The sequence below is a fragment of the Mandrillus leucophaeus genome, unplaced genomic scaffold, assembly GCF_000951045.1.
Source record: "Mandrillus leucophaeus isolate KB7577 unplaced genomic scaffold, Mleu.le_1.0 Scaffold11, whole genome shotgun sequence".
Lineage (NCBI taxonomy): Eukaryota > Metazoa > Chordata > Mammalia > Primates > Cercopithecidae > Mandrillus > Mandrillus leucophaeus.
The window spans coordinates 3,423,965-3,435,667 of record NW_012099209.1 but is presented as its reverse complement, the minus strand read 5'-3'; the positions used below and the strand labels follow the sequence as shown (position 1 = coordinate 3,435,667).

Sequence of the window (11,703 nt, the reverse complement as noted above, 5' to 3'; positions counted from 1 at the left end):
AATAAAATAAATTCATCTTTATTAGGCAAGAAAGGTAAAAAGCAAACTAACAACAACGAGGCAATTCTCACAAGACCTCCTCAAGGCAGGAGAGGGCAAGACCCTGAGGTAGGGAGAAGTAAGTGTCATGCCTTAGGTGAGCTGGGTTTACACCCAGAGCCATCTCTTCCAACTTCCTCTCCTATCATTGCACCTCCTGCTCCCAGGTCAATGACTTTTCTTCTCTTTGGATCTCAATGTCCCCATCTGTATAATGGGGAAATCCCAGCCTTGCAGGTGTTGTTTGGACAATGACTGAGAAGGCAGGAAAAAAGTACCTGCACAGAACCAGGTCCACGGTCGGTTCTCAAACACCAGAGCCTTCTGCTGTATTACAAAGTTCAATGGGTGACCTTAAGGAAAGCATTGAAGTTCTTTTACCTTCCTCGTTTGGGTCTCTGGAGAGGTTAAGTGCCAGTTCCTGGCCTGTTTCCCCATCACTAAGACAGGAGTGACACCACCTACCTCACTGGTGAGCTTCAGTGCTAACAGATTGGCTAGAAAGTGCTGGTAAACAGTCGGTGCTCAGTAAGTGACAGCCTTACTGTGAGCCCGCTCTCTTGTCCTGTGAGTCCTGTCCATCTGTCTCTGGGAAGCCAGAGGGGCCCCTCTATGGTGTTCCTGACTCTGGGCTTCTAGCAGCAGGGACAATCAAGCCATCCACCTGATTTCAGCATACATGCCACCCGAGGAGCTTGGTGTCCCCTGCATTGGAAGGCATGCCGCCCTCAGACGTGGACTCGGAGACCTGGCTGCAAACTCGAGCTTGCCCATGCATGCTGGGAAGGGCATGACCTTCAGAGCCTGCATTCTGCCATCCAGGAAACAGGGAAGAGGTGCCCCCAGACAGAGGTGACGCAGGACCTGCTGTGTGGGATGCCCGTTCCTACCTGCAGGATGTCATGTGTGGGCTCCTGGGGTCCGTCTGCAGAGACTTTAGGCGCCGTCTTTACAATGTTGCTCAGATCAACCCCTGTTGGGGGCGGGGGAAGCAAGCACACAGGGGTCACAAAGCAAGTGACAGCTGTCATTCCCGTGGGCCTGCTGGAATCACACCACAGGACCCTTCTGCTGGGACCACCCCACTCCAGAAGCCTCCCACCTCCCTATTCGCGCCCATGCCACATCAACACAGGGGTGTAGAGGGTATTGGGTATTTCTGCCACTGGGCCATGGGCCAGTCAAAGGGAGCAGAGTGGTAGTGAGGCCGTTGTCACACAAGGCTGTCATCACAGGCCACGTCTGTGCGGTGAGGTGCCACATGCTGCCTGGTGGGCTTGACAGGGGAGGGAGGGACCCCACGGCCTTCTCCCTTGGGACTCCCATCCGTCCTGGCTCTGGCTGCATTCTTGCCCCTGCTGGCACCCCCACAGGGAGCCCCTACAGTGCTGGACGCCTTTGCTTGTCCCACTGGCCCCTGTCTAGGGGTCTATACCCCACTCTGTGCCTGCAAGGCTGACCTCTGACCTCTGAGGCTGGACCCTGGGTTTGTTCAATGGGGAAGTGAACTTGAGATGCAGGCAGGAGGAGGGGAGCCTGGGGTGTTCATTCCCAGCCCCCTGCCTCCGCCCCAGGGTCCAGCGCCTGCCAGGTGGCCCCTGCCCAGGACTCCTGCTCCCTGCAGTCAGGGTCTCTGTGGGGGTTAGTTGTGCTAGGGGTGGTCTCCTAACGCCGCCCACGCCATTGCAAACAGCCCCTCATAACCACACTCCTCTGTGCCTGGTCTGAACATGCCACCTGTTTCCACAGGCTGCTGCTGCTTCTGCCTCTGTAAGCTCGAGGTGGGGCAGAGTAGGGCAGGGAGGCAGGGGCCCCGTTTCCCAGGCCAGGGTTAGGGAAACCCTCTTCAAGGAAGTGATCAAATGAGACTCATGAGAAGGATCCAGCCCATAAATATCTGGGCGAGGTGGAAATAGGGACAGAAAGGGTGTGTGAGAGGTGGAAGCAGGATAACTAGCCTGCCTCGGGCAGAGGCTGGAGGGGACAGGGCCCAGTGGGCACCTGGTTTCTGTGCCAGGCATGTGGCACCCCCAGCGGGGAGGGGCAGCAGGGCCCTCCCATCACTCTTGCATCTGAGAGCCTCGGATGGCAGGTGACGGTCACACCGCCCTACCTTGCGATTCAAACTGCTCCACAGCCTCTTTCACCGCCTCCTCTGGCCCCATCGCAAACTCCTCGATGTTCTCGCGCACGGCTGCATCAAAGGTCTCCTGGGCAATGCGCTTGGAGACCATCTTCGCCTGCGTTGATGTTGGCGTGCAGCCGATAGATGCTCCTGAGCTGAGAAGTTAGGGCAAAGAGAGAGCTACCTCAAGGGTGAGCAGGCAATGGCAGGGCCTGGCCACCATGAAAACGCCACTTAGGAAGAATCTACCAGGGACCAGAGCCCTACAACCACCCTGGAGAAATTCTTCCCACCTAGATCACAGGAAAGGGTGATATCCCTACTTCCCTAGGGCTTCTACAAATACAGAAGAGGCCGGGCATGGTGACTTAGCCTGTAATCCCAGCACTCTGAGAAGCTGAGGTGGGAGGATCACTTGAGCCTGGGAGGTCAAGGCTGCAGTGAGTCATGATCATGCTACTACACTCCAGCCTGGGCCACAGAGTGAGACCCTAACTTGCGGGAAAAAAAAAACAAAAAAAGAAAATGCAGAAGAGAACACAGAGTTTACTATATTTTATCTAAGAAAGGTGGTTTTTTAATATAATGATACTAATAATGTTATTCTGAAACTATTATGGACGTAGCAAATAATAATGATTATATTACTAGGAATCAGCATAAAAGAAAAAAGATTCTGGCTGGGTGCAGTGGGTCAATGCCTATAATCCCAACACTTTGGGAGGCTGAGGCAGGAGGACTGCTTGAGCCCAGGAGTTCAAGACCAGCCTGGACAATGCGGCAAAATTCTGTCTCTACCAAAATAAAAATTAAAATTAAAATTAGTTGAGTGTGGTGGCACATGCTTATAGTCCCAGCTACTCAGGAGGCTGAGGTAGGAGGATTGCTTGAGCCTGGGAGGCCAAGATTGCTCCACTGCACTCTAACCTGGGCAACAGAGCAAGCCCCTGACTCAAAAAGGAAAAAAAAAAAAAGATTCTAACATCATAAAATCAAGTGAAAACTCGGAACTCCCTATAATTAACAATATTGTATTGTGTACTTGAAATTTGCTAAGAGGGTAGATCTTAAGTGTTCTCACCACAAAAAAGAAAAAGGTAACTGTTGATTGAGGTGAGTATTTCACTATCTGCATGCATATAAAATCGTCAAGTTGTATAATATAAACATATGCAATATATTTGTATCATTTATGTACTATATATAGTATAAGATATACACTATATTAAATACATACTCGCTGGGTGCACAGGTGCATGCCTGTAATCCCAGCACTTTGGGAGGCTGAGGCAGGTGGATCACCTGAGATCAGGAGTTTAAGACCAGCCTGGCCAGCATGGTGAAATCCCATCTCTACTAAAAATATAAAAATTAACTGGGCATGGCGGCGGGCAACTGTGATCCCAGTCACTTGGGAGGCTGAGGCAGGAGAATCGTTTGAACCCAGGAGGCAGAAGTTGCAGTGAGCCGAGATTGCACCACTGCACTCCCGCCCGGGCAACAGAGCAAGACTCCGTCTCAAAAAAAAGTACATATTATACCTCGACAAAGTTGAGAAAAAAATCTCAGAACTTATATTTGAAATGGAAATATCCATATAAACCCATCATGTGTTTTCTCTTAAGTAAACAAAGATCTAATTTTCTAGTCATAGGAACTAAAAATGCCTAGAAGAAATGACAGCACAGTAGTACTGAATACCTCTAACACCATGTATGGTTTCTACCATCTCCCACGAAAAGGAGCTGAGGGCAGGGCTAGATGGCTCACTCCTGTAATCCCAGCACTTTGGGAGGCTGAGGGGGGAAAATGGCTTGAGGCCAGGAGTTCGACACCAGCCTGGGCAACATAGGGAGGCCCTGTCTCTATATAAAATCTTTGAAAACAAGGAGCCAGGGCTTCTGGAGGAATGGCTGATTCCAGGTCCCAGCAGGTCATGGGGCAGGTCACCCTGGGGCATCCTGTGAGACCAGGAAGCAAGGAAGCTTCCACACCCTAAGGGGTGCCTGATAGCTACAGATAAGTGAGCATTTAAAAAAAAAAAAAAATTTCAGTACATATGAAAATCAAAATCTGGGCCAGGTGTGGTGGCTCACGTCTGTAATCCCAGCAATTGGGGAGGCCGAGGTAGAAGAACTGCTTGAGCCCAGAAGGCGGAGGTTGCAGTGAGCCGAGATCACACCACTGCTCTCCAGCCTGACAAAGCCTTTGTAGCTGACAAAGCCAGACTACATCTTAAAAAAAAAAAAAAATCAAAATCTGTGCTTTTGATTTTTTTTAGATAATACTATTTTTTAGATAATACTAAAATACAGCTCAGGCTTCTGAAAACTGGCCAACCAAGAATCCAGCTCTTGGTGGGGAGTGGTGGCATGCTCTTGTACTCCCAGCTACTACTCAGGAGGCTGGCTGACATGGGAGGATCACCTGAATCCAGGAGTTCAAGACCAGCCTGGCCAATGTAGCGAGACACTGTCTCTACAATCATTGATAACAATTTTTTTTAAAAAAGAAACTAGCACTTGACTGGGCGTGGTGGCTCACGCCTATAATCCCAGCACTTTGGGAGGCCAAGGCAGGCAGATCATGAAGTCAGAAGATCGAGACCATCCTGGCTAACACAGTGAAACCCCATCTCTACTAAAAATACAAAAAGAAAAAAGAAATTAGCCAGGTGTGGTGGCGGGCGTCTGTAGTCCCAACTACTTGGAAGGCTGAGGCAGGAGAATGGCGTGAACCTGGGAGGCGGAGCTTGCAGTGAGCCAAGATCACGCCATTGCACTCCAGCCCAGGTGACGGAGTGAGACTCCATCTCAAAAAAAAAAAAAAAAAAAAAAATCTAGCACTTAACCTGCCTCCCTTGTACAAAAGCGTCCCGGGTTACAAAAAGAGGATGAGGAAAAGTTTCACTTCCAATTTCAGCTGATCAGCCGAGACAGGAGAGAAACAGATAATGATCTCACAGGATCCAAAACCATCAGGTGTAAAATTAATAAGGGAGCCTAACAAGGGTGGACAAGAACTGAATCTACTGCTTGATCTCACATCATCAAAAGAGAAACCAGCAACACCTGCCTCCTGAATAAGAACAAAATGCACCTGTGAAGTCACCGTGCCAAAATCTCAAACCTGAATCTGATCATGCATTCAGGGCACTTTCTGCTATGATGAAACGTTCTCTATCTGCACTGCCTAGTACAGATGCCATTGGCCTCTGTGGTTATCACACAGCTGAAGTGTGGCAGTGCGACTGAGGAACTGAGTGTGTAATTTTATTTCATTTTAATTTATGTTAATGTAAATAGCCATGTGTGATGAGTGACTACGGTATTGCACAGCACAGCTCTGACACCTTAACCAACACCATGGGGATATGATCTGCAAAATCCCTACTTTTTGGGATTTTGGGAAGAGAACGTCAGCTAGAGGACAAACACCCAGAGTTTTCAACATATAAATCACAAGAACAAAGAAAAGGAGAGGGAGTCTACCAACAGATGAATGGATAAACAAAATGGTCCGTGTGCACGATGGAATATTACTCAGCCAGAAAAAGGAATGAGGTGCTGAAGCATGTTAAAATGGGGATGGACCTCAAAAACATGATGTCTTGTCAAAGAAGCCAGACACAAAAGGCCTCATATTGCACGATTCCAATGATATGAAATGTCCAGAATAGACAAATACACAGACACAGAAAGCAGATTGGGTGTTGCCAGGGACTGGAGGAGAGGGAATGGGGAATAACTTCTAAAGGGTATAGAGTTTCCTTTTGGGTGATGAAAACGTTCTTGAATTAGATAGTGATGATGGTTGTACCACTCTGTGAAAACGTAAAATCACTATATCAGGCCAGGCATGGTGGCTCACACCTGTGATCCCAGTGCTTTAGGAGGCCAAGGTGGGAGGACTGCTTGAAGCCTGGAGTTTGAGACCAGCAAGGACAACATAGGGGGGCCCTGTGTCTACAAAAATAAAAATTAAAAATTCAGTTGGGTGTAGTAGCATTTGCCTATGGTTGAAGTTACTTGGGAGGCTGAAGCAGGAGGATCATTTGAGCCCAGGAGTTCAAGGCTGCAGTGACCTATGATTGGGCCACTGCACTCTAGTCTGGGTGACAGAGGGAGAGACCCTGTCTCCAGAAGAAAAAAAAAATTACTAAATCAAATGAGTGGCTATTATGGTATGTAAATTATAGCTCAATTTCTTAAAGTGCTAGTCTGTTTAAAAACAAAAAGAACTGAGCAACGACTTGTGCCTGTAATCTCAGCAACTTGGGAGGCTAAGGTGGGGGGGATCACTTGAGCACAGGAGTTTGAGACCAGCCTGGGGCAACATAGTGAGACCACATCTCTTAAAAAATGTGTGTGTGTGTGTGTGTGTGTGTTTGTGTGTGTATACACACAAACCCACCTTATAAAATAAAAATAAGCAAGTAAGGCTGGGAGTGGTGGCTCACGCCTATAATCCCAGCACTTTGGGAGGGCAAGGCATGCAGATCACCTGAGGTCAGGAGTTCAAGACCAGCCTGGCCAACATGGCAAAACCCCATCTCTACTAAATACACAAAAATTAGTGGGGTGCCTGTAATCCCAGCTACTCAGGAGGCTGAGGCAGGAGAATGGCTTGAACTCGGGAGATGGAGGTTTCAGTGAGCCAAGATCATGCCACTGCACTCCAGCCTGGGCAACATGAGCGAGGCTCCGTCTCAAAAAATAAATAAACAAACAAGTAAAACCCAGTATAGGCACACCCTGGAAACCAGGGTAGGTATAAACACTTAGATGACCCATTAACCTCAGGCAGTACCATCCCCTCTGACAGTTGGGGACAGGACATAGAGTTAAGTAAGATAAAACTCTTGGTAAAAACACCAAATCCCTTTGCAATTCTGTTTCAACCCTGTAGCTCAGCAGTCCCAACCTTTTTAGCCTAAGGGACCAGTTTTGCGGAAGACAATTTTTCCATGGATATGGTGGGGCTGGGGTGGGGATGGTTTCGGAATGGTTCAAGCTCATTACACTTATTGTGCACTTTATTTCTATTATTATTACATTGTAATATAATAATTATACAACTCACTGTAATGTAGGATCAGTGGGAGCCCTGAGCTTGTTTTCTGGCAACTAGACAGTCCCATCTGGGGGTGATGGGAGACAGTGACAGATCATCAGGCATTAGATTTTCATAAGGAGCATGCAACCTAGATCCCTCCCATGCGCAGTTCACAGCAGGGTTCATACTCCTATGGAAATTTAATGCTGCTGATCTGACAGGAGGTGGCACTCAGGCACAATGCAAGTGATGGGGAGCTGCTGTAAATACACGTGAAGCTTTGCTCACTCACTCTACGCTTACCTCTTGCTTTGTGGCCCAGGTCCCAACAGGCCAGGGACCACTGGACCAGTATGGGTCCATGACCCAGGAGTTGGGGACCCCTGCTATAGATGATCTTAACAAGGTCTTTACAGGGTACAAGTGAACCTAACATTTGCCACCATCCCTTCGGGACAAAGGGAGGAACAGGCCTTAGGTCCAGAGCCTAACAGAGGTTAACAACTTTTTAAATTTTAATTGTTTTAATATATCCACCTTGCTTATTGCAGTAATATCAAGTTTCCATTCTGGAATTATCAAGTTTCTGCTTCAGGCCAGGCATGGTGGTCTGCACTTTGGGAGACCGAGGTGGGAGGATCACGTGAGGCCAGGAGTTTGAGACCAGCCTGGGCACGTGGTGAAACTCCACCTCTATTAAAAAAATACAAAAATTAGCCAGGTGTGGTAGCATGCACCTGTAGTTACAGCTATTTGGGAGGCTGAGGGGGAGCTCAGGGAGGTCAAGGCTGAAGAGCCAAGATCACATCGCTGCACTCCAGCCTGAGTGACAAAATAAGACCCCGTCTCAAAAGAAAAAAAAAAGAAAGAAAGAAAAAGAAAAAAAAAAAGGAAAAAGAAACAAGTCACTCTGGCCCATGCTTCTCTTTTCAGGCAGTGGCAGGGGATGTACACATTCCATCTGTGTTCCTGCAGATGCCCACTGTGCACTGCACACTGCCTGAGGGGAGAAGGACTGGCTCCCAGCCAGCCTGCAGAACCCAGTTCCCACGCCCTCCACTTCAATGCCCTTTTCTTTTCTTTTTTTTTGAGACGGAGTCTTGCTCTGTTGCCCAGGTTGGAGTGCAGTGGCACAATCTTGGCTCACCACAACCTCTGCCTCCTGGGTTCAAGTGATTCTTGTGCCTCAGCCTCCAAGCAGCTGGAACTACAGGCCCACGCCACTACGCCCGGCTAATTTTCGTATTTTTAGTAGAGATGGGGTTTCACCATATTGGCCAGGCTCCCATCGTGCTGGGATTATAGGCGTGAGCCACTGTGCCCAGCCAGATGCACTTTTCTTCAATTCCCTCCTGTGTCAAACAGAGATAAACACGAATATACCTCATAGGGCAGTAGTGAAAAATTCAGCCAACTCCTATACATTCCTCAGAAAAGGATATGGACAGGCTCAATAAATGTTAGCTATTTGTTCTTTTCCTTTGTTGCTTAAGAGGCAATTCAGCAAGTTTATGCAGGAGTCCCATCTCCCTCCTTTGCAGATAGGCCCCTTTCCTTTATGCCCCAGAAGAAAAGGGAGCTCTTTAAGTGGTGCTATGGATTTCCAAGGTCAAAGGTGAAGGAAGAGTAATATAAAGAGTTTCTCAGTAGGAGGAAAGGAGTGGGGGACTCTACTCCCACCACCCTGGCCAGGCCAGGAAATTCCTTGTGGCCCTCAAGATCTTTACCCAAAAACAGTTTTGTTGAATTTCACCCTGGCAATGTAAATTGATAGGTGATCTTCACAGGTGCAGGACAGAAAGTCATCCCTCAGCTCACCTGAGACAAAAATACATATCCGGTTGCTCTCTCTGCCCTAAAGTTTACGTAAAAATGCAGATTTGGCCACTGGTCACGCCTGTAGTCCCAGCATTTTGGGAGGCTGAGGCGGGTGAATCACCTGAGGTCAGGAATTTGAGACCAGCCTGACCAACATGGTGAAACCCTGTCTCTACTAAAAATACAAAAATTAGCTGGGCGTGGTGGCGGGCGCCTGCAATCCCAGCTACTCGGGAGGCTGAGGCAAGAGAATTGCATGAACCCAGGAGGTGGAGGTTGCAGTGAGTTGAGATCACGCCATTGCACTCCAGCCTGGGCGACAGAGCGAGACTGTCTCAAAAACAAAACAAAAAACAAACAAAAAACAGCAGATTCATGAGTCGGACTGAGGCATAAATGACTATTCCTCTACCTGCCCTGTCCCCCATGTAAATCGTGTATTCAGTGAAAGGCTGACCAAAGACTCAAAAGAACGCAATCTACCTGTGACCATCTTACACGTACTCATTTATGTCTCATGTCTCCCTGAAATGTATAAAAGCAAGCTGTGCCCCAACCACCTTGGGCACATGTTGTCAGGACCTCCTGAGGCTGTGTCATGGACATGTCCTTAACCTTGGCAAAATAAACTTTCTTTTTTTTTTTTTTTTTGAGACGGAGTTTCGCTCTGTCCCCCAGGCTGGAGTGCAGTCACCGGATCTCAGCTCACTGCAAGCTCCGCCTCCCGGGTTTACGCCATTCTCCCACCTCAGCCTCACAAGTAGCTGGGACTACAGGCGCCCGCCACCTCGCCTGGCTAGTTTTTTGTATTTTTTAGTAGAGACGGGGTTTCACCGTGTTAGCCAGGGTGGTCTCGATCTCCTGACCTCGTGATCCGCCCGTCTCGGCCTCCCAAAGTGCTGGGATTACAGGCTTGAGCCACCGCGCCCGGCGGCAAAATAAACTTTCTAAATTGATTGACACCTGTCTCATATACTTCGGATTCTCAGTCCTCTGCGGAGCTTCTGTCAGCCCTTCCAAGTGGCTGCCTTTCCTGGCTACTCAGAGCCCGTGCTCTCTGGCCTCCTCTCCCCAACCCACAACCCCTCCCTTCCACCCACTCCTGAGGTGAGTTGGGGAGGTCTGGCTCTGTGACCACCCCTGACCTGAGTCCTCCAAGGTCCCCTAGATCTGGCACAGGGCTGGGTTGGGGGAGGAAAGTACAGATTTGAAACACATAAAATGGTGCCTAGGGATGGCCAAGTAAGAATTACCTGGAGAACAGCCTAGGCTGAAAGGGGGGAAACAGCAGTACCAGTCCCTGTGATCCATCAGGCATGCTGAGGGTAAAACAGAAGGTGAGTAAGGCCCCTAACTGGCAGCCCGTTTCCTTCTCTCAGCCAGGATTCTGCTCAAGAAAACTGTGCTGGCCAGGCGTGGTGGCTCACGCTTATAATCCCAGCGCTTTGGGAGGCTGTGGCAGGTAGATCACTTGAGGTCAGGAATTTGAGACCAGCCTGGCCAACATAGCGAAATCCTGTCTCTGCTGAAAATACAAAAAATTAGCCAGGCAAGATAGTGCACATCTGTAATCCCAGCTACTCAGTAGGCTGAGGTAGGAGAATCGCTTGAACCTGGGGAGTGGAGGTTGCGGTGAGCACAGATCTCGCCACAGCACTCCAGCCTGGGCAACAGCAAGACTCTGTCTCAAAAGAAAAAATAAGGGGGGGCCGGGCGCGGTGGCTCATGCCTGTAATCCCAGCACTTTGGGGGGCCAATGCGGGCAGATCACTTGAGGCCAGGAGTTTGAGACCTGCCTGGGCAACGGGGAGAAACCCCGTCTCTACTAAAAATTACAAAATTTAGCCGGGTGCAGTGTTGCGCACCTGTAGTCCCAGCTACTCCGGTGGCTGAGGCAGGGGAATGCCTTGAACCCGAGAGATGGAGGTTGCAGTGAGTCGAGATCATGCCACTGCACTCTAGCCTGGGCGACAGAGAGAGACTTCGTCTCAAAAGAAAATTAGAAAAGTGTGCCATAACATGCTGGGGACCCTAAAAGACTCCATCCACATCTCCCTCTACCAGCCACACCCACTCTGGTTCAAACACCAGCCTCCCATAAGGGCGGCCTCACCTGCCACTCCCAGAGCCTAGACTCCACCTCACTCACCCGCTCAAAGCCCAGTAGTGGCTTCCCAACCCTCTCAGAACAAAACCCAGCGTCCTTATGGGCACTTTCTCTATCTAAGCCTTCCCAGCTGCTCTTCCCCGCCTTTCTCATCCTTCCCAGCACTCAAGAGATACTCTTCAAGGCCACTTCCAGGTAAACAGCAGCCCTGCTCTCCCGTCCCATCACTCTTTTATTATTTGCACACCATCACCCGTATCTAGAGCGACATCGTTCACTCAATTATTTGTACCCTGTAGCCTCCTTGTCCTCACTGCCTAGGACGGGGCCCAACACACAGCAGCCACTCAGTGCACAGGTAATGAATGAATAAACAAAATGAATGAAAAGAAAGCGAAGGCCAGAGAAGCCGGGGATTTTATCCCCAGGCGGCTTCTGTAAAATTCTTTCAATTTTTTCCCCCCAGACCACGTACCCGAGGGTGGCGCCAGCCCGACCCTACGGCGCCCCCACTCCCCAATCCGCGCGCGACAGGCTTCGGCAGCCGCCGCGTCTCACC

General features: G+C 49.3%; 1 protein-coding gene across 2 annotated transcripts in view; it reads right to left on the bottom strand.

The window, feature by feature from the left end:
• Positions 1-11,697, bottom strand: part of ARMC6 (armadillo repeat containing 6) — a 27,005-nt gene extending 15,308 nt beyond the window's left edge. The window contains exons 1-3 of one of the 2 annotated variants that reach the window (XM_011990649.1): positions 11,620-11,697; positions 2,153-2,314; positions 930-1,012 (exon numbers count right to left, since the gene is read on the bottom strand). In XM_011990649.1, the coding sequence (XP_011846039.1) occupies positions 930-1,012; positions 2,153-2,273 (204 nt within the window). In that variant the 5' untranslated portion in view covers positions 2,274-2,314; positions 11,620-11,697. Of the gene's footprint in view, positions 1-929; positions 1,013-2,152; positions 2,320-11,397; positions 11,534-11,619 lie in introns of those variants that run through there. The other variant, XM_011990639.1, reaches the window with a different exon arrangement.
• Positions 11,698-11,703: the final 6 nt, after the last annotated feature.